Source organism: Eleutherodactylus coqui, chromosome 7 (assembly GCF_035609145.1).
Source record: "Eleutherodactylus coqui strain aEleCoq1 chromosome 7, aEleCoq1.hap1, whole genome shotgun sequence".
Classification (NCBI taxonomy): Eukaryota; Metazoa; Chordata; class Amphibia; order Anura; family Eleutherodactylidae; genus Eleutherodactylus; species Eleutherodactylus coqui.
Genome location: NC_089843.1, coordinates 161,473,388 through 161,500,093, shown reverse-complemented (window position 1 = coordinate 161,500,093; position 26,706 = coordinate 161,473,388). Strand labels below are relative to the sequence as shown.

Here is a 26,706-nt window from a genome sequence, read left to right as displayed (position 1 = left end):
TTAACATAAAGAAAATGTTTATTTACACAGTTATTAGCATCCATGATATAATAATATATACACAGATACATCATCCAAGGATCTCGACACATTTGGATTAACACTAGGTATTAACTGGATCACTTTTTAATGAAATGCCATATGTCAACTGGAAAAAAAAAAAAAGCATATTAGTAAGACGACCATTGCCAGTGACTTATTCTGTGGAAGAAGAAAAAAAAAACCAAGAAAATGACATTGTAAGAAATTAGAAGAGAGAATTTGTATTTTAAAAACGTGAAACCAATGGCTGATAATGAATATACTTCTGTTACCATCAGCCAATCTGTAATTCCACAAAAACTTATGATTCAGCATGTGAAAATAATTACTGCTAAGATATAGGAGGCCATTATTGGTGACTGCTCTTAAGGAAAGATCATCAATTTTTTAAATTGGTTGGGTCCGCCGCACAGGACCCCTACCGATCAGTGGGCTCTTCACTACATACCAGGCACAGTGCCGTAGATTTCATTACAACGGTGCCTGGTATAGTCGGTCAATCCCATTTATTTGAATGGGTCCGAGCTGCTCTCAGTCCACATGGTAAACGAACATGACGTCACTAGCCTGTAAGAAACAGACGACAGCTACAGGGTAGGGAGTGGGCTCCGTTCGAGCCCACGCTCCATACTCCCCCCTCTACCCATGATGGATTTATTAGTCATAGGTCATTAAGAGGTTAAATATCATATCTTATGTTGTGATAAGATATTTTCACACAAGGTGGACAAAAGGGACTTAAAGTTTTCTGCTGGCAAGTCTCCTTGAAAGTACTGGAGGTTTTATGGCAGTGGTACCAAGGCTCGGCGAGCACTAAATAGTAAGAAAGTAGTACACATTTTCCTTGTGAAATGGATCACTTTCATAACAAAACTTTATTTTTTAGAACATTCAGAAATATAAATCTTAAAAGAAGCATATTTGATAGCAAAAGTTATGTGCAATGAAATAAGGCAATATAGGAGATACAGTACTCTTGAAAGCGGCTTTGTGAAAGTTTTTCCTACCAGCAACACTTTTTTTTTCTGCCATTACACAGTTTTCATACATCTCCCTTAATATACACACTAACCTTCCGTAGACACTGGACTGGATTCTCCTAGCAATGGTGCCTACAAAAAAAAAAAAGGTATTTAACTTTTAACAATAAGTTCAACAACTAGATTCCCTTAGAAGGCTGCGATTATGTCTAGACTTAATCATTAGGGCAGCCATTTATTTGCACTGCATAGAAAGTGAAGCAAGCAAGCAAGGGCACGCCATCTTCTCAGCAAGCAGCTGGAATGTAGTAAATTCTACCAACAATATTGGACGTAGCAGATGATTGATACTACAAATATTTAGCCAGCTAAACAGCACCGTCTCACTGTGTGTGTTCAATACGCAAGAGTATAAAGACTACTTTCAGACAGTCATCCAGTGACCGGGTCTTCTAGATTGCATTCATTTCCACACCTACTAGCTGAAAACATATCCGCTAATCTGATCAAAACATTCTGTATACCCAGTTCCATGTCATAAAAGAGGATATCTATCAAGGACAGACTGGTTCTCTTCAGTGAAGAGTAAAAGGTATTAGTAGTATCCTTACAAAGCAATGAATAGAAATTATACATTAAATTATTTACGAAAATGACATTATACAAGTACTTACGGATTGGACTATAGCAGCAGCTTCCTCTTCACTGCAGCAGAAAGGGCTATCACTAACCAAAACATTTTTACTGTAGAGGCAAAAAAATATAAATATTATATATAAATGTACCTAAAATGATAGGCATGTTTCAATACAAAGCTCCAAATGGGAGACAACTGGAAAATGCATTAGCATTCTGAGCATTCTTAAAGTATAACTTGCAGAAAACTTTGACATGTCACAGGGACACGTCAAAAGTTTTCATTGGTGGGGGTCCGGTTGTCGAGACCCCCACTGATCACTAGAACGAAGCAGCAGAAATGCTCAGCCTAGCACTGACTCTTTCCGCTAGCTGAAGACTGGCTTATAGACTTTCTCTTGAGTCAGCAGCTAGTAAGCAGAGACAGTGCAAGGAGGCACCTTGTTTATCACATCACAAAGCACGATCTTGCGATTTTCGTGCGATAGCACTTTCTAATGTTAAAATTGTATCGACTTTTGCGATAAAAAAAAAGTGCAATTTTACCACGGGTAGCAGCGATGCAAGATTATTCTCAAGAAAAAGCATTGCTGATGCTCGAAAAATGCGGGAACAAAACTGCGATATCACAGCGATTTTCTTGCGGCGATATCACGATGGCCCGTGTGAAACTGGCCTTATTCTGTGAACGGTGTTCCTCTATGGGCTCTTGCCATGTCCACCAGCACCCTGATGAAACACAGTTTAATGATGGAATAGTTTAAAACGTCTTGAAACCAGACCTCCACTTTAAAAAGAATGCCAAAGCTGCATCCTTACTTCAGGAGGAGTTCAGACTGGGCATGGGGTACAAAGAACAAGAGTATAACAAGGTAAACCAGTCCAGCAGCAAAATCTTACATAACTTACCACACTATATCACCACACTTGGACTTCTTGTGAACCATGTTCAGCCAATATTCATGAGTTTCTTTAATAATGTAAATTGCAAATGCCTAAGGAAATCCAAAGAACAAAGTTGTGTTTAAGTCAATACAAAGTACTTAAGAAGATCTAGAAGCACATCCTAATCCTGAAGAAAACAGTCTAGGATGTAACTGAATGTTCCCATGGATGTTATCTCGGGCCTTTTAGAACAATGGATATTTTGTGACTCCTAAATATTGTGGATGCTGTATAAGGGAGAAGGATCCATAGATTTGTTTGCCATCAACTATGAAAAAGCAAGTTTTTGGGCCCAAGAGCTCTCCAGTGAACACCAGTTGGCACCATCAATAAGTTCTGATGGACTCATTTCGGGACAGATAGCCTTCTTAATCTGGTGGGAACATTTTTACATGTTTCAGCCACTGAAAAGAAATTACAACGACAAAAAGACGTTGCCGACTTTCAATTTTCGTGGACATTACTTTTCCAGTCTGAGATGAAAGACCAACTAGTTTATTAAAGGGGTTTTCTGCCTTTCTTTTTCCAACCGATGACCCATCTTTTGCATAGGTAATTGGTAGTTGATGGACAGGGGTCTGCCACTCAAGACCCTGTCCAGCAGCTGATCGTTTGCCTTATTGTCAGTGCAGCTCTCAGCACAGGAAGTGTTAAAGCCAGCTTCACTCCCACTGAAATCGATGGGAGCACCGCGCTGCTATTCCATTTCCCGTTTTTCTCATGGTCAAGACGTCATATCCATTCCTGACCATGAGAGGAGCAGAAAGTGGAATAGCAGTGTGGCGCTCCCACGGATATCAATGGAGATTAGGCCAGTGCTCCCACTTCCTCCCCTGTGCGCTGATGATCATGTCTGGCCCACCACAGTGGGTCAGACAATCAGCTGATTGACAGGGATCCCGAGCGGCAGACCCCTGCTTTCCTTCAACTATTAATGACCTATCTCCGCATTTAATCAAAATGGGTGTAGTGTCTTGGACTACTGATGCATACTAATATACAGTGTGCATCAGGTAGTCGGGGAAGCTCATGTGGCCATCACAGTTTCTTCAGACCCGAAGGGTTGCTTTAAGGGTCCTTAAAGAGAAATATTCCAGTTTCAATATTCACAAAGTACTAAATGAGGCTTCTAAGCCAATCAGCAGCCATGATAGAGATGGCAGTGCTGTAAGAGGCTTCCTTATCTGCCGTTTGGCACTTTGAGGCGCAGTTTAGTGGGTTTAACCATGAAAACTCTCTTAGGGTATCATACCAAGTCGTTATTTTCATATGTATCACAAGGAGGGGGGGGGGGGGGCAGCACACCAGAATTGAAATTGCTTGAATATTATAGACACTTACCTGATCTTTAAATTGGCCATTAAAGCCAAACTGGTTTTCAGGTTTTCCATCAGGCACTTTGTATGTTTTCAGCCATTCTACAGTCGCCTCCAGATAACCAGGTTTATACTTCTTAACATCATCAATGTCTGTTACAAAAACACCAAACGGTGAAAAGACTGAATCAGTCGCTTGCAGTCAGTACATTTGATGCTGGATTTTACAATAGCGTGCCAATTAGTTAATAAATCAATAGGATGAAATTAAAAAAAAAAAAAAAAGATTTAAAAAAAAAAAAGCTAAAAATGGTTTTATAAACGCTCCAAGTATACAATCTGACGAGTCGTGACGTAAATGACTAAATCTATTCTCTCTGTAAACACCAAGTAGAGCTGCTGGGAGATAAGGATCTTAGCAAGCCTACTGCTACATCTGGTTTTATAAAAGCTTTATTTTTCTCATTGTCTATTTAGACAGCCCTCCCCCCACTCCAATCCTACCACTCAAGGCAGGATGCTGTATATATAGAGGTCAAGCAGGGTTGAGGTACTGAAACCTAAACCATAGGCTCAAGCAAAATGAGAAGCTAGAGTATACCATCCAAAGTTTGCCTTGCCAAACAGATCATAACTTAAAATCAATTTCCAATCGTACTGAACAATGAAAGTCATTAAAATTCACTAAAGGTTTTTTTTAATTTAAAAAGGGCAAAAAAAACAAACATTGTTTAAAATTGACATGTCAGTTACAGCAAAATGCTGCTGTCATTAGAAGTTTAAGAAGCGCATTAAGAGTGCATTAAGGCCCAATATCCATGGGCAAATTTGAATCGCGGACGATCTGCAGTTCAAGCCGCCTATAGGAAGATCTGGGCTTCCGCAGGTGAATTAAAGCATACGGATTTGTTTTGTGGACTTTTTGGTCGCAGCATGGTCCATTTTGCTGTGGTTCCGCATGGATGGCTTCCATTGCATTCAATGGAAGCCATCCGATCCACGGCAGGTCCGGAGCTGACCCTTTTTGAATTGCGGATTCCGCGGGGAAGCAGATTTTTTTTAAAATCTCTACTGCGCTTGTGTGCCGGCTGACGCTTCCACACACATCCCCCAGTGAAGACCTGGACAGGTAACACAGCGTCCTCGGCCACGGGCAGGGTCGGATTACACTGCGGGCTCCCGCATGCGGAGAGGAGACCCAAGGGTAGATTTTGTTTAACACAGTATCAAGACAGATCCACAACTGATTTGTCTTAGACCTAGAACCAGTACTGCACCTGGGGTTCCCCGGTTTTCAACTTGTAATCCCACACATTGAAATCCCCAGATGGTTACCCTAGAAATAGTCACGGACAAGAGGCAGCTGATGCAATTTGATCAGGTTTACCATAATGCGGTACAGGAGGGTTTAGACCTGGTCAAGTAACTCAGCCGAGGTCAGGACAGGCAGAATACTTTCTTAACAAAGAATCAGGCCAAGAGTTAGGGCAGGCAGAATAATTTAAGGAAGAATCAGGTCAAGGGTCAGGGTGGGTGGCAGACAGAATAAACATGATTAATAAGCCGAGGCCAGGAGAGTAGAAGTTAGGAAAGTTAGGCAAAAAACAATTTAGGACCTTTGAACACTAGGGCACCAAGTGTTCAGGCACCCACCCTTAAATAGACAGCAGCCTATCTGGATTGGTTGTGGGCTGTATGCACATGCTGGCCCTTTAAGAGGAGGACTGAGAACCCTTCAGGCAGCAGTTCTAACATGAAGGATTCAGTGCCGGCTGCAGATGATAGAGGAAGAGGGATGGGAGAAATGGCTGCCCATGGGAGGAGGTGAAGGATGTCGTGGCCACAGCACTGAATCATGACACACAGATATGAGGTTTTTATTGCTGAGGCAGCTATTTTTGCAAAAGTGACTACTGAAAGTGCAGCTACATAGGTTGTCACTTCTGAATCTGCTTCTCAGTACATGCTGACTAAGTGATTGATATTAGTAACTGCTTTACTATCAGTTTCTGAGAAAATAATGGGAAAGGTGACAATGTGACTGCACTTCATGTGGTCACTTTGCAAAAATGTCCACTACATGCAAACTAGAAAAATATCATTAACCCCTTAAGAGCATAGACTTCAGGATATAGCCCAATTTTTCAAATCTGACATCACTTCTTGTCACATAGTATGTTAGGCTGAATGAAGACAATGTCCATCTAATTCAGCCTGTTTCAAACCCCCCCTTGTTGGTTCTAAGGCCTGCAGCGGATTCTAGCTGCTAGCCTAGCGGTGATCCTGCCCATGACCACATAATGTACTGTACATGACTGCGTAGTTACACAGGTGTTCATGCACTGTACACTTTTTTTGTTCATATTTCCCGTGCCGTCGCTTAGCAATGACGCGGATACCTGCAGCCCATATGCAATGTAATTGTGTGTGGCCTGCGGGCATATCTTCGACCATAGAGAACAATGGGCTTTATGTTGTTGATATCAACAGTAAAATAGAACATGCTGCGGTCTATTTTCCACAAATGAGCGGAGCTGTAGAATTCAATGCATTTGATTGGACTGCATATTACTGTGAATCAAACGCTTGCGGAATCCGCAATTCAAATCCGAGTATTGTCCTTTTCGAGTACCTGCCCGCTTGTGAGAAAAGATTTGGGTGCCTGCGGGGGAGAGTGGGAGGGAAATCTCTCACTGTCTCTCCCCCCAGCTCCCTTCTGCTCACTCCCGCCGGCACTCAAAACTTTTTCTCACGAGCGGGCAGGTACTCGAAAAAGACAATATTCCCACAGTTAGTTACATAAAATTTCAGAAAATCAGCAGTTTTAAAAATACTCTTCCAAAATGCATATTGGACAAAAATGATGTAGTAAATAAGATTTACCATATTTCTTCTGCAAGTAGGATTTTCTTAACTTTTTTTTTTTTACTTTAAGGGTGGCTAGAGATATTTTTTCCTGCGATGCGAGTGAGTGAAAACACAGGATTATAAAACCAATGATTTTCATTGGTTCCACACTCACATGATTTTTACTTCTAAGTCTCGTAGCGCAGAGAAAAAAAAATCTCGTAGCTCAGAGATTTTAATGGGGCCGGCGGCAGCAGCGCCAGCCCAATTGAAAACATAGAATGCATCGTGGACTTCTGCCACAGCTGTGACAGCTATGGCAGAGGATTCCTTCATCCCCACGGGCAGCACTCAGCCATTCATTCAATTCAATTCATTGAATGACAGCTGAGCGCTGCCTGTGATTGGTCACAGCGCTCAGCCAATGAGACCAGTGCTTTCTGGGGACGGGGATTTTACAATCCCCAGCCTCCAGAAGACGACTGCTGTGCCAGAGAGAAGAGAGTCGGATGGCTCTTCTAGGGGAGTATAATTTTATTGTAACAGCTAGGGCTGATTTTCAGGGAAGGGCTTATATTTCAAGCCCTTCCCGAAAAGCATCGCTGTGGGGGTTGCCTGCAACCCACTGCTTTCAATGGGCCCGCAGCAGTGCCGACCCCATTGAGAGCAATGGGATAGCATCACAGACGTCGGCCACAGCTGTGACAGAGGATTTTCACTCCTATAGGGATAAAGGAATCCTCTGACATAGCCGTCACAGCTGTGGCAGACATCCGCAATGTACTCCCTATGTTTTCCATGGGGTTGGCGCTGCCACCGCCGGCCCCATTAAGAACAGTGTGCAATATGGCAGCGTTTTCTCTGCGCTGCGAGGCACTCGCTCTCGCAGCACAAGAAAAAAAAAATATCGCTAGTGAGTAGCCACCCTAAGGATGCTAAAAGGCTTAATAGGAACTGTACAATATTTAAAGAAATGTTCCATAAAATTTTCTTTAGGAACAAATTCAGGTCTGACGTAGGTTTGAGGGGCTAGAAATTCTAAAACCATAATCCCCTTATTTTCAAAAAAACTACACCCCTCAAAGTATTTAAAACTGCATGTCGGAAGCTGGTTATTCCTTTAGACATTTCCCAGGAAGTAAAGCAAACTGGAGGTGAAATAAAAAAAGTTCTTTCCTTTTTTCCAGATATTCAATATTAATCCATAGAAAAAAAAAACACAGAAGAAGTTAACAGTAAAATTAAATATTTGTTACCCTACTTCTGCAGTTTTAGAGATATTCCATGTGGGTTTAGTCTACAACATAACTCAGACAGACATCAGCCTCAGAATTGAAGGAGCACCTTGTGCATTTTGGGAGCTCCTTTTAATCAGGATAGTTTTTCAGGCAACATTTTAGGTTTGCAGAGGCCTTGATGTGCCAAAAAATAGCACCCCCAAAAGTCATCATTTATTAAAAACCACACTCATTAAGGGTATTTAGAAGACTAGTCTGCATTTTGATCCTGCAGTTTTTTTCCCCTGGAATTTATTAGAATTTGAATGAAATTAAGAAATGAAAAATCTATTTTTTTTCCAATAATATTTACTTTAAGCTACAAAAGTTTTTTTTTCTCCACAGAAAACTAAAAATTTAGCAAAACAGAGCGGGTATTTTTTTAACCTATTAAGGATCAAGCACAGTAAATTTACAGCGCTTGGTCCTGGGCTTTAAACCCAGACGATAGTAAAAATACGGCGGGGAAGGAGGTGGATAAAGCCCCTGCTTCTGCAATCAATAAGAAGCAGGTTGGGTTGTGAGCTGTTAAGGTCTCAGCTGAGAACCCGAAAGAAGGTAGACGTGGTTTTTAACCCCTTCTGCTTCTTCTTTCCCACAGCTCTCAATGAATGCTATGTACTACATGAGCCAGTGATCACGTCACCGCCGGGATCCCCTGGCATAGCAGAGCTACAGGGTCCTAGAAGCCCCTGATAAGCTCTGTCAGTGACTATTGTCACTACAGGGGGATGTTTTCACCTGTAACTGGAGCTCCTACGAATGCCCTAGCTACAGTGAAAAAGTGTCAAATACAAAAAAATAAAAAATAAAAAAAAACACACACAAAGCCGACGGCAACCAGAATAGTCACCGTATGCGCCCTGTAATCCAAAACCATACATATTATATATCAAAATGAGGAACCCCTTTCCATACATTTTAACAAAAACAGACTAATTAAAAAAAAAAAAAAAAAACTTTAAAAAGTTTTTAAAAAATTATTTCTTTTAAGCTTTTTACCCCCGATAAAATGGAAAAAAGTCAGTGAAAAAGATATTGGAAATTTTTTTTTAAAAAAAATGGCCCTATAGGTCACAGAAAAAAAACTCAGCAACAATAATTATGGTACCTGAAGGAAGAAAAAAAAAAAATAGGGCAGTTAAACCACCACGTAGGGTAAAATCCCCATAATAAAGTGTCTGGTCCTTAAGGTACAAAACAGGCTGGTCCTTAAAGGGGTTAAGGTAGTAAGATACAACAAGACCACATAAATCTTGTATCTTACTGACCCATACAGTAAAGTTACTCAATTTTTACCAGACAGTAAAACCCCCCAAAACAAGACTTTATTTTCTACCGATGTGTGTCAGTGCTGGCCCCAGCACATGGTTAGGCATTTTTTTCTTACATCTTCAGCATATTCCAACCAAGTTATCTTCTTACTGAGGGCAGACAATAGTGCTGCCATCACAGTGCCCCATAAGCCAACCAAGCACAGTGATGCTTTCATATTAGTGTCTCACAACACATCCATCCACAGTGCTGCAATCACAGTGCCACCATGAGTGCCCCATAACACTGCACATCACAATGCTGCCAAGTGTGCAAACACAAATAGTTGAAAATAAAAGTTAGCAGCGGTGTGAGGAAGGGGAAAAAAAATAAAAAATGAGAAAAGCGGGTGTAACTTGTATGCTCCTTCTCATGGCAAACCGTGTGGGAGCTCAGGCCTCTAGGTGGCAGCACTGCACATTAGACCTGCACAGCTGCTGATTGGCTATGAGGTGTTCAGACCTGAAGTAGGACTCGCCGGAGAAACAGTGTGGCTGCAGCATGACTCGCCAGGAGAAAGGGGCGGGGCACAAATCCTTGCTTGTGTTATTTTAACCAATTTGCCCCAATAATTTAAAAATCGACCGACAAACGCAAAAGACAACCCCTTTAAAATGAATGCAAAACAAATAGCTACAAACACCCTACAGTGCCGCTCAGTAAAGTAATCACTACTACTGTAATTTAACCAACCATTGAATTTGTCGGCTTCAGGATCTTCAATATTGATTGCAATAATCTTCCAGTCCATTTCTCCTTCATCTATCAAAGCTAGAACTCCAAGAGGTTTTACTTGAATTACGTCTCCCCTAGAGCAAACCTGCAACACATGATGCATCTTAGTAAGATTTTATTACTGAGGAGTTTTCATTTAATCGTTCAGACGCTCCCCCTCCCCCCCCCCTCCCGTCTCCATCATGGTTCAAAAATATGCCTGATTACTGAATGTACATAGAAGCCGAGTCCAGGCTGTACTGATCTACATCTTCTCAAGTCTTGTAAACGAGCATTAGGTGTGGCAATATAGGGTACCAGAAAGTGGAAGGAATAAGCTGGATACATTTGCATCAGTGGTTTGAGTTTGTGAAGTTGTCCGCTGCCTCAAACTACAAGCACCAGAAAGCCTTGAAAGCTGCAGAATGCAGCAACCACTAGACAGGGAAAGGCTGCAAACAACTACAAGTATAACCCCTTAGTGACCAAGCCTGTTTGCGCCTTAATGACCAGGCCAAATTTTGCAAATCTGACACGTGTCACTTTAGCATGGAAAAACACCAAGCGATTCTGACATTGTTTTTTCGCAACATGTTGTACTTCATTTAGGCGGAAAAAAAGACCGATAGAATTTGTGTTTATTTATTAAAAGCGCCAAAATTGGGAAAATTTTGAAAAAAATCGTCATTTTTTCACAATTCCAACTGCAATATCTCAAATATGTGCAAACATAATATAGAAATTTTTGCTAAGATTTATATTTCCATCCGTTTACTTTATTTTGAGCACAGATTGGAAAAACTTTCGTTTTGTTTTTTTTAACCATTTAGGAGACGTACAAATGTAACATTACTTTTCAGCATTTTGAGGAACACTTTGTTTTCCTACACCAAGCCAAGATTGGAAAGGCTCACAGGAGTCAAAATAATAGATACCCCCACAAGTGAGCCCATTATAAAAAACTACACCCTTTAACGTATTCACTGAGGGGTGTCATGAGTATTTTAACCCCACAGTTTTTTTTCAGGAGTCAATGCAATTTAGAAGAGAAAAACTAAAATTTCATATTTTTGCAAATATGTCATTTTAAAGACAGGACTTTTTTCTATAGTACACATGAAAATTAGGATTTGCACCCCAGAATGGATACCCCTGTTTGTCCCGTGCTCAGAACATACCCATTGTGGCCCTAATCTTACGTCTGGATGCACAATGGGGCCCAAAATGAAAGGAGCAACCGGTGGCTTTCGGAACAGAAATTTTGCTTGAAGGAGATTTAGGCCCTATTGCCCACTTGTAGAGCCACTGAGTGACCAAAACGATGGAGAACCCCCACAAGTGACCCCATTTTGAAAAGTAGACCCCCTAACGAATTTATCTAGGGGTACGATGACTTCTTTGACTTCACAGTTTTTGAATGAATCTAAGCCAAGCAGAAGGAAAAAATTATGATTTTTATTTTTTTGGCAATTGTGTCAATTTAAAAACTGTTTTTTTTTATACAGTGTACATAGGAATTAAGACGTTCACCTCAAAATGGATACCCCCGTTTGTCCCATGTTCAGAAACATACCCATTGTGGCCCTAATCTACTTAAAGGGCACATGGCTAGGCCTATAATGGAAGGAGCACCCATTGGATTTCTGGGTACAACGGAATAAATTCCAGGCCCCATTGCCCACTTGTAGAGCCATTGAGCGGCCAAAACGATAGAGAACCCCCACAAATGACCCCATTTTGAAAACTAGACCCCTTAACAAATTCATCTAGGGGTGTACTGCATATTTTGACCCCAAAGTATTTGAATGAATCTAAGAAAAGCAAAAGGAAAAAATTACGATTTTCATTTTTTTGACAAGTTTGTCAATTTAAAAACAGTTGTTTTGTACAGCGTACATAGGAATGAAGGCTTTCACCCCAAAATGGATCCCCCCGTTTGTCCCGTGTTCAGAAACATACCCATTGTGGCCCTAATCTACTTAAAGGATACATGGCTAGGCCCATAATGGAGGGAATGCCCGCTGGATTTCAGGGCAGAACTGAATAAATTCCAGGCCCCATTGCCCACTTATACAGAAAAAAAAAATTGACTTCCTAAAAATAATCCCTCCCCCTCCCCCCCCCCCCCCCCGCCATCCCCATTTTTTGGCATTCCCTAATTATTAGATAAAGGTAATAATCTAAACTGCGTTTTATGTTCGAAGACAGGGGTAATTACGGAGGCTGCTTGGGATGGGCACATGGGGCAAGAAAACCGGGTATCCCCCCCCCCCCCTCATGTATTTTGGGGGATATTTCGTAACCTCAGCGGCGGGTATGGAGTGTAAAAAGTGGCGCTCTGTGAGTCTTTGTAATTTTGCTGCGGGGCGGCGGTCTCACACAGAAGGCGCTCAACAAGGTGCTCCTGGAACTGCAGGAAGGCGAACGTTCCCGGAGCTTCTTGTAAATTACGTATTACAGGTAGCGGTCTGAATAACGCCGGGCTCACATAGCCGTAGGCGGAATCTGCTTGCGGAGGCCAATATCAGATCCCAGCTGTGAGCCCGGCTGTGACCCTGCGTACGGCCGCGTAATGTACTGCGCATAACTGCGTACTTACATGGGCGGTTTTTTGCTTATATTTCCCGTGCCGTCGCTTAGAGATGACCCGGGTACCCGCAGCCCGTACACAATGTGTTTGCATATGGGCTGCGGGTATATCCGCGATCATAGAGCACAATGGGCTCTAGGTCGTGGATATCCGCGGTAAAACATAGCATGCCGTGTTCTGTTTCTGCGAGTGGATTACGTAATTCCGACCCGCTAATTGGGGGGGGAATTGTGTAATCCAATGCATGCGATTGATCCGTGGATTACCGCTGATCAAGCGCATGCAGAACCCATAATTCCTCTCCGGTCATGCGTGACCGGCCTAATGTTAGTTCGCTACTTTATCACGTGACCGGGGACCGCTCAACGAGGCCGCCGGTCACTACTCCAAGCACTCAGCGACCGTTGGTCGCTGGGAGCAAGGAGATTTAAAATTTCCTGGGCTCCCCGGCTCCTGCGAATGTGTCCGGCATTTTGTCGGCAGGCGCATGCGCAGCAGCCGGAAGGGTCCATGGAGGATAATCGCATCTGGATTCAAATGCGGAAGCCTCCGAGGAAATGTTTCATCTCCTCTCACCGATCTCATCGGTGAGGGGAGATGAAACTGCCACTTTTTAAAGAACTTTTACGTGATCGCCATTATGCATTGGATAACGACGATCACGTGACCAGTAACCGCATACCGCGGCTCCCCGTGACATCTCCAGGCTCTTGGCTACCTTTGGTAGCCAGCAGCAGGGAGATTTTACCTTTCTTGGGCAATCTTTTACTTTTGCGCATGCGTCCGCCATCATGCTGACGGGCGCATGCGCCGAAGCTGGGGTAAGGTCCACGGATCAACATCCCACCAGGGAACAAATCCGGGACTTTGGGTACGTAATTTCATCCCCCCTTACGGATACGATCTGTGACAGCGGGGTGCAGGGAGATTTTGAATTTGCCGGGCTCGCCGGCTTCTGCGCATGCGCGCCACATCGGCACATCGCAGAAGCCAGCAGGGGGTCCCGACACCGGCCGGAGGACATCGGCGGACCTGAGGTGAGTATTTTCACCCCCCCTTTTCTTTTTTTACACTTTTTTTCACTTTTCCGCGATCGCCGTTATCCATTGGAGCCGGGAGCCAGGAGCCAGGAGATTTTAAATTTCCCGCGCCGCCGGGCCTTCCGCGCATGCGGCTGACGTAATGCCGCCTGGCGCGCATGCGCAGAAGGACAGCTACGGGGCCCGAAGCATCGGGACAGCGGGGAGCCGTGCCGCGGACCTCAGTGAGTAATTTCAGCTACTCCGATGGATCCAATCCATCGGAGCAGCTGAATCTTTAACTTTTATTGCAGTTTTATTTACTTTTTTGCGATCGGCGCTATCCATTGCATAGCGCCGATCGCAATGCCGGGGGGGGGGTCCGAACAGCCCGGGGTAACAGCTCCATGCTGTCAGCTACCTGCGGACACTGACAGCATGGAGCTGTCACGTCCAGAGCCCGGGGGGGGCTTTATTCTCTGCAGGACACATGTTTTTACGTCCTCAGAGAATAAAGCTCACTTCAGGAGGACGTAAAAACACTATGGGCTGGTCGTTAAGGGGTTAAAGTCATCCCACAAACCATTATATACAAAGCAATTAAAGAAATGAAGATACACAAAATATATAGACTATTAAATACTGTAAGCCTCTGTTAGCACTGTAGATTTAGGATCCTTTTCTAAAATGCTCCTCTCATGTCATCCCGCGGCCCCTTCCGCAGAGAACGCCGCAGAATACACAACCATCGCCGGATCACACGCCATCGTGTCGGCACGTCAAATCTGTACTGCGTAGGTGCACCGGCTGGCACATCCGCAGTACAGAAGCCGCCCGCACATAAACACATTGCGCGGGTATGCGGGGGTCACTGCCAGAGCACAGAGTTGGATTCTGCTGCAAGATCTCGCGGCCGGAATCCGACCTGTACATGTGCAGGCGGCCTAAAAAGGCATTGTCCAAGTTTGCAAACAGGTTCTCCATACGTTAAAACAAACCAGCTTACAATCACCTCTCCCGTTCCCCTGCTGTATCCAGCGCCACAACTCCGGGTCTCCACTGTGACGTCACATTACAGATTGCAGAAGCCTGTTTACAGGTCATTACAGGCTGCTACAGCCAATGATGGAGCTCGGCGCTCAATCTCTGAGCTCTGTCATTGGCTGCAGCAGCCTGTGAAGTCCTATACACAGGCTGCAGCAGCCTGTAGACAAACATTGGGCATGTATAAGCCGATTAGTTGTTTTAACCTATGGAGAACCCATTTACATTACAATTGTATAGCTTAGACAACCACTTTAACACACACACACACACACACACACACACAAAATAAAAAGAAAGGTTTTTAGAAAGCGAAGAGCACCTTTGAGCCGATGTCACAGACATCAATAGGATCATTATCTCCACAGCATTTCGTATCTTTGTCTTTATGGCTAGGATCTTCCCAGGTCTGTTAAAGAGGATAAAAGAATCATCAACAAACAGAAACTGAAATCAAAGCTGCTCAGACACAAGTTTTCTAACAGCAACATCCAAAATCTTTTAAACTCCTTCCCCCCATGGAAATAACCACATTAAAATCTTTATCAATCTTGAACTAATTTAGAAAAACAAAAGATTTTACCTGTGGTAAAGCGCCATAATTCCAGATATATCCCTTGTGAGGGAAGACATTTGACACATATCGAAGTTTTCCTTTTTTTATATCCTGTTTAATTGGATTTAAAGACTCCTTTGTTGCAATCTAATAAAAAGATATGATGAATAGAAAAATGAGAATGGAAGAAACACCAAAGTACATGGCTGTGAAATAAGCAGCAGGAAAAGATGACATCTTTCATGTTTGACTCTCAAAAAGCCACCGTTACCTCCATTTTGGCATTTGTCCATCGAGGCACTTCAACCACCATGTTAAATATGTTCTGAAAAAGAAATTAAGTAATAGGTATTAAAAGGAAAGTCCTGAAGAAAAGCACTGGTAGGCCTCTGATGAAAATGTAACTAGATTTCAAAGTTTGGGAGGGGCATTATCTCTCCTTAAGGAGAGCACCTAGAAGATGAGCGAGGAGACTTATAAGGCCACTCATGATCCTCTGGGGAATATATGCAAATAAGGAGGATGGAACAATACCTCTGCAGCAGCATCTACTGGATGGCGCTGCAGAACTATTGTTCCATCTTCCTTATTTGTAGATTTCAAAGTCTATATAGCAAGTTAGAATGAAGGTGGAAGTTTAAACAGAAGCAACTACAAGATGCCACTGAAACTGATACACACCACTGCCGTGATGAAGTTGTGGACAGTAAAGCAGTACTCCATATTTCCCTGTTCCAGTCTGTATTATTGAAAGGTCCAAATGAGGGGTCTATTCGGAAGCAATGGTGGTTTCTGATAGCTTCATCCTTTATATGCTAATGATATATATATATATATATATATATATATATATTTCTATCTCTACATTTTTTTTATCCCCTTTAGGACACGACCTTTTTTTTTTTATCGTCCCCATTTTCAGGGGAAAAAAATCCTAACTTACTTTTCTGTTAACATCACCACATGAAGGCTTGTTTTTGCAGGACGAGTTATATTTTCTAGTGATACAATATAATGTACCCTTTAGTTTATTAAAAAACATTATAGTCCCCACAGGGAACTTGAATCCACCTGATCCCTTGTACGATATACTGCAATACTTCAGTATTGCAGTATATTGTACATTTAGCATTATTCTATTAAGTCTTAAATAGTTAAGTGGTAGTGATCGACATGATCTCAATTCTCGGCCATTACGGATGGAGGTGGTTCCATACATACCTACACTCATCTGGTGTACATATGCATCAGATGACACAAAGGGGTTAAAGCCCCTCTGATGCAAAACACTATCACGTTAATTGTCAGGCATACAATGTAAACTATTGAATGTTAACTAAAACAATTCTAGAAATTATATTCAAGTACAATGATGTCCAATCATGTGATGTCAATCTACAAAATATGAGAAGTTTGTTCTTTGATGGTGGTTTCAAACTCGTTTTTGTCAGTTTGTTGCCATTACATGGCAATTAAATATACATTTTAATCAAAGCTGTAGCAATTGCAGCCATGTCTAAGTGGTCCAAAAAAATATGTTCTGATCAATAGCCCTTTACAGGAACTTCTGGACATATTGGTAGGGGACCTGTAATGAAATAAGAAAACCTCATGCTATGGACGGCTCAGTGGACACCAAACTTTGTTCTGTTGCCTTAATATAAAGCTTCACATATAAACCAGTCTTTGTCTATCCTGACTAGATGTTCTAAGGATATGTATTGCATGCAAAGAGCCCCGTTTCTAGAACAGCATTTGTGCTACTCAAGTCCTATTTTGTGTTGTAGTTTACACCAACTGCCAGTATTCAGGCCAAGTGATAAAGCAAAAATCTCATGAGACAGAATAGTTAATTCTGATATAGAATTCCCATTTACTGCAGAAGAAAACAACTCTGCACTACCAACTGGTATCATTCGTTATTACCTTAGCCCAATTATTCTTCGATTTCTTTGCTGGCACATCATGGTCCTTAAAAGAAAAAAAAAAAACGGCATAAAAAAAGAAAAAAAAAAAGAAAAAAACATACACAGACACACACATTATATATAACTTTGGGTCTTATGGTTAGCATTACACAAGCTAAGCTGCCCAACGGCACCTAACAGGATTCTGAAAGCAGCTGTCTGTGAATGACAAGAGGGAAGGTATTGTTTCTCCTTAAGGAGAGAGCTAAGAAGGTGTATGAGACTTCTAAGGTCATGCATGCTCCTCTGGGAAATATGCAAATGGGAAGTTGGATGGAGAGACGGGTCAACACAGGTGGGAATCTCCACAATGGAAAATCCGCTACAGATTTTGGTAGGAATGTGCATGAAAATCCAAATGTATAACATGTTGTGTACATACGCCACAGATTTCACCCCTCCATTTGATGGGGTGAAATCCATGTTGAAAGTCCACAGCATAATCAGACATGCTGAAGATTTAAAATTTGCACTGCTGATTAATTTACGCTGGGTATTTTTGTGTTGTTGCAATGCGTGGATAAGATTTCTTGAAATTGTACCCACATCGCTTGTACTGTATAATGCTGCAGATTTTCCACAGGCAATTCTGGGGCAGAATATCTGCAGCGTTTACGTTACGTGTGCATTTGCTGTCAAGGGTTGCATGAGATTAGAAAAAAAATGGCTTGCCTTTTATAGTATCTTTTAGGTTTCTAACGCAAGTTATGGCTGCCATATTGTGTGCAGAAAAAAAAGTCACACTGGTCTGACGGCAGAAAGCATTGCTTGACCCTAGAGAGGAGGTTTACAGAAGAATGGAAAGTGAAGTGCGACATAAAGGTCTCAGTGACAACAGAAGGTCACACAGAATGATGGAAATCTGCTGTTGTCACCCAACACATTCATCGACTCTGGCTATGCAAAGCCCCTGATATTTTCTCGCAGATATCGTGCTAATGAGAAAAGCCAGAAGAAACAGCACCGTGCTCAGACCAAAGCATTTTTGGTGAGGTTGCACAAAGGAAAGGCTTGTTTTCACTGGACATACCTGGTAAAAATGAATACAAAAACAGCACAACAAGGTGAGTCGTGATGTTACAGCCTGGAGGTTTATACTGGGAAGTTCTGCTGTTAAAAGCAGAATAAGCTTTAAAGGGAACCTGTCACCAACTAGAAGAACTATAATCTAAGTTATGGTGCTTATAGAATAGGTGATGTGGAGTCCACTCAGTTTTTGTTTTTTTTAGCGACGCAATTTTACAAAAAAAGTAGCAGTGAGTGTAAAAATAACAGTGTTACAATATATAAAAACTATGGACATCTCATAAGCATATATACTAGAGATGAGCGAATATACTCGTTTTGAGTAATTACTCGATCGATCACCGCGATTTTCGAGTACTTCCGTACTCGGGTGAAAAGATTCAGGGGGCGCCGGGGGCGGGGGGAGGCGTGGCAGAGCGGGGAACAGGGGGAAGCCCTCTCTCTCTCTCCCCCCCACTCCCCGCTGCAACCCCCCACTCACCCACGGCGCCCCCCGAATCTTTTTACCCGAGTACGGAAGTACTCGAAAATCGCGGCGCTCGGGCGAAAAAGGGGCGTGGCCGAGTAGGTTCGCTCATCTCTAATATATACATATAGACATACAGTAACAGAAAATGAAAAACCCAGTAAAGCTTGTGACAAGACAGTACTTATGTGTGCTGCGACATTCCAGTGTTTTCCTGGTGCCCCGTTCCTGCGGGTGAAGTCAACACGCACGCACACACGACTTTTCAGAAGATTGTGCGCTTATTACCATTTATCTCTATGGGAATGCGCATGCGCAGCCTTCTGGAAAGGTTAAGCTTGCCGTTTGTGCTCATTCTGCCGGGAAATACAGCAGGAACGACGCATTGGGTATGAAAATGGGCTCCCCTTACCCCATGGTAAGTCAGGTGGGTCAGGAACGCTATCTTTTTTCCTTAAGGAGAGCAGCTAGTAGATGAGTGAGGGAGGAGACTTATAAGGCCATTCATGCTCTGCTGGGTAATATGCAAATAAGAGAAATGGAACAATACCTCTGCAGCGCCACCTATTAGAAGGCAGCATTCCTGCAAGTCAGTGTTAGACTCTTTATACAAGCCTTGTAACAATAGTTCATGGTGCTTCTAGCTGTTAATTTGTCCAACCTAAAAGGGAACCTTTCAACATCTTGTCTGTTCTAAAAAAAAGGGGGAAAAAATTCTTGACTAATGTACTACTAATCTTATATGGAGATGACTAATCCGATTTACAGTCCATATATAGCTCTCCTTTATCTGCATGCATTAACATCACACTTGTGTAGGCGCGGCATATACAGAAATGTCAGATTGTACCTCTTCAACTCTCGAATACAGGGGGATGTCATGAAAAGGCGAGATGAATTTACCATCTTCATTCTCTGTGAAGAATGGAGAAAGCAGAACATTACAATCTCAGGAGCCTGTTAACAAAAAACACATATGGAAACCTTTTGAAAGCTCAGCATGTGCAACGAGCAACACAGAACAGAATTATTTACTGCGAGTACCAAGGTGCCATCAAGGGAGAAGTAGCTGAGCACAGGTCTATTCTCATCACCCCAGGGTATGCAGATGGTGGTTTTATGCTTCTGATGACAACACATTCACCTTTCTGAAGCAAGGTAGTGCTTGGTACTTGGAAAGGGCATGCATTTCCTGCTGAAGCTAGAAATTTCATGATCTGATCGTCTACATCTTGCTGAGGCTCTCTTCCAAAACCGGTGACAGCTTGAATGAATGGTAGATGGAATACCAGAAAGTGATCATTTCGTACTGAGTGTTCCAGGAAAAAGCTACAATTAGTTACAGTATTTCACGGAGTGGGGGCCATGCACCTAGACCAAAGCCTCACCTGTGTGGAGTCCACAGTCCTCCCATATGAAGGCCTACTGAATGAAGTCAGTGCCAAACCTCTCCAGGAACACAATACAGAGTATCATTTATTGATTCAGCTCTAAATGACTGATCAGAGTAGAAGAGTCTGAACTTTTCCGGATATACTTTTATTGTATATATAGGAAAGCCCACATTGTACCGTTGGCTGCTGTCCGGCTGGACGAGAACCTCCCTGGGTTGCGCTGACACTTGCGTACAACATGATGTCTAAGCCGGTTATATGATCTCATCCAGTGTGAAACGAAATGCTGCCTACTGTAGAAAACGGAGGCTAGGCCAAAAGTAAACAGATCCAAGTAGAATTTCTGCAGCTTTCTAAATGAAGACATTGTTATTCACGCCCTTCAGTAAGACTGACGTTCCAGGCCAAAAATAGTTATGTAGTTAGAGGGTTTCCTGATTTAGACCATTACTGTCTAGATGGCACAGAATAGTGAAAAGAAGAAATGATTGCAGTAAACTACCCTCGCTGCTGCCAACTTACCCCCTCGAAGTTTACAACTTGAGCCTGACATTTGGTGACGTCGTGTCATGCTGGCTGTGGCTGGTTACCACGAGCCTGCAGTGAAGCCCATAACTTCTGCTGCTGCAGGACAGAGTTAACCCCTTAATGACCAACTCCCCCCCCCCCCCCCCATTGATGAGGCTGTATGAGGTCTTGTTTTCTACAGGACAAGTTGAAGATTTCTATTTAGCGCTGTGTGGGGGATACAAATAAGTTACTAATATGTGAATACAGAAAAAGAGTGTTATTTTTGCTTTTTTTCTCTTTTAATTATTCAAGTTTCACACTGAATTACCTGTTATTACGGTTGTGTGGAAACCCAATAAGTGTAGGACTTACTGTTTTTAGTTAATACATTTTATACACTTTTGGGCTGCTACTGAGATCCAAAAAAAATAAATGGTCGCTGTATAGGGCTATCTGGCTCCTAAAGTCTACAGTAGCTCATCAGTATCCCATAGGCATCAGTTGCAGCGGCTTTTATTTTTTAGCAAACCTCCTAATGTAGACAAGTGTGATACAAATCACTATATGGGGCTTATGGAGAACAACACATTTCCACTGCCAATTCCTTGCTGGTGACCAACTATAATCACAAGTCTAAATGGCCCAATTAGGGATTTTTATGGTAACAGGAGGTCCCTGATAAGGATTCCCTATACTAGCTAAACCAGGATGCTGTAAACAAGTGTATCCCAGAAGACAGCAGTCTAAAGACTTCCACTAAAGACGTTCGAGTGCCTAAAGCTGGCAATTAATGAACCTCACGAATCTAATGTGTATGGGGGTATCCTGACTTTCCCCCGATGGCAGATATTGGGAAGAGAAGGATAAGCCAGCTGGCTTCCAACACATCTGATTGTTTTGTCCTCAGGACAGATATCCTGCCGCTAAGGACGTCTGATAGCGGTTTACTCCACTCTTCGAAGACATGTACACTTGCCCTAGACAATTGTGCAGGTTTATGACGGGTGGAGAGAGCGCAGAAGGAATAGCTGAAGAAATCCGAGTGGTGCCCAAAAGGACCCCATCTTTGTGGAAGCACTGGTGGGTCCAAGGTCAGACTTCACCAATGTAACAATCAAATGGCAATGCATCACATATTTTTGGGGGGAGAGATTAAGAGGGGCCTGGGCGTCAATATTACATGTTATAATCATTTTACAACTTCAGAAGGGTTCATGACCCGGGATTATTCCGATTCCCAGATTAGAGTCAGGGGGGATTTTTTTTCCCCTTAAATGGAGACAATTGGCTTCTAGCTGGTTGGGTTATTTTTGGCCTTCCTCTGGATCAACATTGGGGAGGCGGTGGGGGGGAATTAGGCTAAACTGGATGGACATCAGTCTATTTTTGGCCTTATGTACCATGTTACCAGAGTGTCACATTTCCTATTGTATTGTAGTTTTTTTATACTATGGTTTGTACATGACTATAGGGGCAGCCATCTTGCCTTTGCTGCAGTTAACAGTATTTAGGCTGCTCTCACACCAGCCGCTTTTTACTGCGATTAGCGCAGCGTCCCGAGCGACACAGTACAATGCTACCATTGATTTCAATGGGGCCTCACAGGCCTGCGCGTGAACGTGGCATTTCCAATGCCGTGATTTTCGACCACTGTTCTATTTTTCTATATTTTCGCCTTTTTAAACGCACCTCATCACCCATCACAATGATAGGCTGTTAAAAAATGCTGTACCATGCGTTAAAATTGCTGCGGTTTCAAACGGCGTTTAACTGAATGCATGTGTGAGAGTGGCCTTGAGGCCCTTTTATACACAACGATTATCACTCAAAATTCGCTCAAAAGCCATCTTTTGAGTGATAATTGTTTGGAAATGTGCGCCCATCGTGAACTTTTTGTCCATCGCTGACTTCAAGTCCGCATGAAATCCTCGTCCCTCAGGACAATAAGTTAAGATGGACCGCACACAGAGTTCTCCATGGGCAGCGCTCATAACTTTTTTTTAACAGCTGTTAACAGCTGCTGTCCTGCTGGAGAACAATAGTAATGTATTTAGAGAACAGACCACTAGTTCTCCAAATACATGCAATGAAGTACTAAAGGGCTATGCAAAATTATCGCTCAGAACTGTCAGTTTCTGACGAATTTTGAGCGATCATCTGTGTGTGTAAATGAACCTTTAGGGTGGACGCACACTTGCGATATTTTCTCTCTTGCGCTGCGAGAGCACGAGCAAACTCTCGCCTCGCAGCGCAAGAAAGAGGCCGATATAGCACCGGCATATCGCAAGTGGTTTCGATGGGGCTAGCGACAGCAGCGCTAGCCCCATTGAAAGCATAGGGAGAATGCCGTGGACTACTGCCACAGCTGTGACAGGAGTTATAAAGTGTAGACCAGGCAGCATCAGATGTTTTTGTTCATGGAGGAATAAAGATTTGAAAATAATTTAAAATCACATCTGATGCTGCCTGGTCTACACTTTATAACCTTAAGGACTACGAGGTCTTGATCCAGACCTAACCGGGCTGTTGCATCCATCTACTCCTCGCTGTATGTATTACAGGATATCAGAATCTGATTGCATTGATTCTATGTGAGTGCTGCAGTTGATATATATTGTTTATTAGCTGTGACAGGAGTGTCCTTCATCCCCACGGGGACATCGGGGATGAAGGAATCCGCTGTCACAGAAGTCCGCGACATTCTATTCCATTGCTTTCAATGGGATCAGCACTGCTGCCGATCCCATTGAAATCAATGCTTTCTGGCAAGCCCCGCAGAATGATTATCAGGGAAGGGCTTGAAATATAAGCCATTCCCCGATAATCATCAATAAGTGTGTAAAAAAATTTAAAAAATTATTACTCTCCTGCGATCAGCCGCGTCCTCCTGCTGGCCCCCACGGCACTGCTATTAAGCTCTTTCAGCAGTCGGGGGATTTAAAAATCCCCGCCTCGTGCAGATTGGCTGAGGGCTCAGCCAATAGCAGCTACTGCTCAGCTATTGGCTGAGTGCTCAGCCAATCACACATAGCCCTTAGCTATTCATTAATAAATAGCTAAGATATAGCTATTCATGAATGAATAGCTAAGGGCTATGTGTGATTGGCTGAGCCCTCAGCCAATAGCTGAGCAGTAGCTGCTATTGGCTGAGCCCTCAGCCAATAGCTGAGCAGTAGCTGCTATTGGCTGAGCCCTCAGCCAATCTACACAGCCCTTTCAGGAGGCGGGGATTTTTAAATTCCCGACTGCTGAAAGAGCTTCATAGCAGTGCCGGGGAGCAAGGAGGAGGACGCGGCTGAGCGCAGGAGAGGTGAGTAATAATTTTTTTTTTTTTTTTTTTAACACACACTTATTGATGATTATCAGGGAAGGGCTTATATTTCCTTATATATCCTTCCAGTGATCTTACTGAGATGACTGCTGAAAAGTTTTATATCCAATCAAATGCAAAATTTATATGGTTTGCATGAAGGGATCATTTATACGGTTTGCTGAAGTTTTCTCTACAGAACAGAAAGTGTCAGACTATTATTAGGGTGGTGTAACATTTGCGTCAGGACCTCGCGATGGAGGTTCTGTCAGAAATGCGGCTGAAAATACCAGAAAAACACAAAGCGGTGCACGCACTATAGTCAGTGGGGTCCGGCCAGAGACTGAGCCATTTGGCTGTGGGGATTCCCTTTTTTCTGCTCCCTAAACGGAGCAGGAAAGCGGAATCCCTGCCGCAGATGTGAACCACCTTTACCCATAGCATCAAAAATTAAAGCCAGTACAAATTCTTAATGGAGTTGTAACAATGTATAAAACATCTAACGATTACCCCTAGCTTATAGATAGCGGATAAAAGGTATGATTGGTTGGAGGGGGGTGTTGGTTCCAACCACTGACACCCCCATCGATCCCAAGAATGAAGCAGCGGTTGCACATGTGCGACACTGCGCCATTCATATATTTCAAGGGCACCACCTAAGATTCCTAAGCATTCGTACTTGGCAATGTCCAGTGCCATCATTGTACTGAACGGAGCGGTATGCGCATGAGCAACCTCCACTCCATTCATGCTGGGACCGATGGTCTCAGGATCGTGGGGGTGTCAGCGGTTGGCCCCCACCAGTAAGCACACTTGCTTGTAGTTTCCCTCTAGCGCTTCCTGGTCAGGGATTCAAAAACCCCGCCTCCAGGAAGTGCTGGCTACCATTGGTTCTTGAGCGCCGTATCACAGCCAATCACTGTAGCGCTCAATTAACCAATCACAGCCACTGCATTGAATGCTGCAATTGGTTCATTAAATGTTGCAGTGATTGGCTGAGCAGTGGCGCTTGAGAACCAATCACAGCCAGAGCTTCCTGGAGGCGGGGTTTTTCAATACCAGACCAGGAAGCGCTGGAGGAAAACTACAAGCAAGTGTCCAGTGAGCATATATCTATGTTACTCCCCAGATGCACACCATTCACCACCTGATTGGTTGTTTGGATTTACTCATTCCCGGTGATTGGTTATTTGGTTTGCCTGATTCACGGAGATTGGTTGTTTAGGTTGGCACGTTAGAAGTGCGGAGTAATAGGCTAATATGCATACGGTGACCCGCGAGGGGAAGTGCGGCTGAGCGGACTGCGCCTGTTAGGTGATTTTGTTTTTTTATGCAGACAGACATGGTTTATTTTCAGGGTAGGGCTTATATTTCAAGACCCTGCTCTACCCCCAAAAATCCCAGCAAGCGCATGACTTTGTAGCGACACAATCGCCATGAGAAAACGCAGCGATATCGCACAGAACACGGATGCAACATTGCAATGATTCTTCTTTAAAGCCACCCTGTATCATTAGGCTTTAAACGATAATTGTCCCGTGTAAACACGGCCACCAATAAATCGCTCCTTCCAGGCGAGCATCAAAATCATCATCAACTGATTGGTTAATTACCGATGGTTCTCCTTTATTAATATGGCGCATCATTTAGCCAGAGGACTTCTCTGCCTGTATAAACAGGCCGCACGCTGCGAACGCAGGCGGCGTTATGCCTTAACGGGCCCTTAGAGAGCCGGTGTAAGGCGGACGGAGGAGCACTCCTATACCAGATGGGGCACGGTTAGTCAGAGAGCTCATGACTGTATAGGGGGAGGTAAGCAGAGAGCAGGCGGTCACCTCCTCCGCCACCACCACTCAGGTCTAGGTCACGTGACCACCAGACGACTGACAGGCTTCCCGCCCAACAGCCGGCGAGTACATACTGGACTGGGTCACGTGACCACCACACGGCTGACAGGCTTCCCGCCCAACAGCGGTACCCGTGTACACGCACAGTATTGTAGCGGCGCCCTATCAGTAGTACAAGGACTGCTATGCCTCCCTACAGCAGCGCCCCTCCTTCCTGTCAGAGGCGGCTGCTCTACAACAAGCGCGCACAGACCACCTCGTCTCAGCGAGCACTGGCGCACAGCGCTGTGGAGGGATCTACTTGTAGCCGCCGCCGGTTCCACGTGGTGCGACAGGAGAGGGGAGTTCTGGTGCTCAGTGACAGCTGCACGCCTGGCTCGTAGGTCAGAACCCCCCTCTCCGGGCAGACGCTGCTCCTACTTACTGAAGTACAGCCGGTACTCGGCGGTATTGGGCCGCCCGCGCTCCTCCGTACTGTAGCGGTGCATGCTGCGCCCCCAGTGATACACTACCGGCTGTCCGGGACTGCAGGAGAGCGTTACCCGGTGGAGCCTGAACAAGCCAAGGCGCAGCGCCGCGCTCATGTTTTATCCCCTCCTCTGGCCGTGAGGCGCGCCCTGCCAGTACACTAGCCGACACTGCCATCTACACGGCTGACAGGGGCAGGGCAGGGAGACCTCCTCTCCAGAACATGGCCGCTGGGAAAACACAGCGTCACATAGAAAATGGCTGACCGGGCGATGCCGGCGGTAGCGGGAGTGCTCGGCCGTGTAGGTGTGCAGGGGCCGCGTGTGGTATCACTGCGCGGCTCCGTGTGTATCCCTGCGCGGGGCAGCATGTAGTCAGCATAGGGATGGCGGACTACTTTACACTGGGCCTTCATCAGCATTATGGCTGCCTTCAGAG

At 43.9% G+C, this 26,706-nt stretch overlaps 1 protein-coding gene across 2 annotated transcripts; it reads right to left on the bottom strand.

The window, feature by feature from the left end:
* On the bottom strand, nucleotides 1-26,482 carry PPA2 (inorganic pyrophosphatase 2). Of its 2 annotated transcripts, none has more exons than XM_066573916.1 (12): nucleotides 26,225-26,482; nucleotides 19,590-19,654; nucleotides 17,207-17,251; nucleotides 15,552-15,605; nucleotides 15,308-15,427; nucleotides 15,047-15,133; nucleotides 10,051-10,177; nucleotides 3,945-4,072; nucleotides 2,568-2,653; nucleotides 1,697-1,766; nucleotides 1,115-1,154; nucleotides 1-148 (listed from the first exon to the last, which is right to left on the bottom strand). In XM_066573916.1, exons 1-12 carry the CDS (start codon nucleotides 26,382-26,384, stop codon nucleotides 120-122), a joined length of 1,011 nt encoding a protein of 336 aa, XP_066430013.1. In that variant the 5' UTR covers nucleotides 26,385-26,482; the 3' UTR covers nucleotides 1-119. The 2 variants fall into 2 exon arrangements, with proteins under 2 accessions (XP_066430013.1, XP_066430014.1); XM_066573917.1 differs by lacking the exon at nucleotides 26,225-26,482 and adding an exon at nucleotides 20,656-20,719.
* Nucleotides 26,483-26,706: the final 224 nt, after the last annotated feature.

Excerpts from the sequence above, each read along its gene's own strand:
- PPA2 (XM_066573916.1), bottom strand. The coding sequence starts at position 26,384 with ATGAGCGCGGCGCTGCGCCTTGGCTTGTTCAGGCTCCACCGGGTAACG. Across the intron at positions 19,655-26,224 it reads CGAGTACCGGCTGTACTTCA|AGAATGAAGATGGTAAATTC; the intron begins GTAAGTAGGAGC and ends CATTCTTCACAG. Across the intron at positions 1,767-2,567 it reads AAGTGTGGTGATATAGTGTG|TAAAAATGTTTTGGTTAGTG; the intron begins GTAAGTTATGTA and ends TTGCCTCTACAG.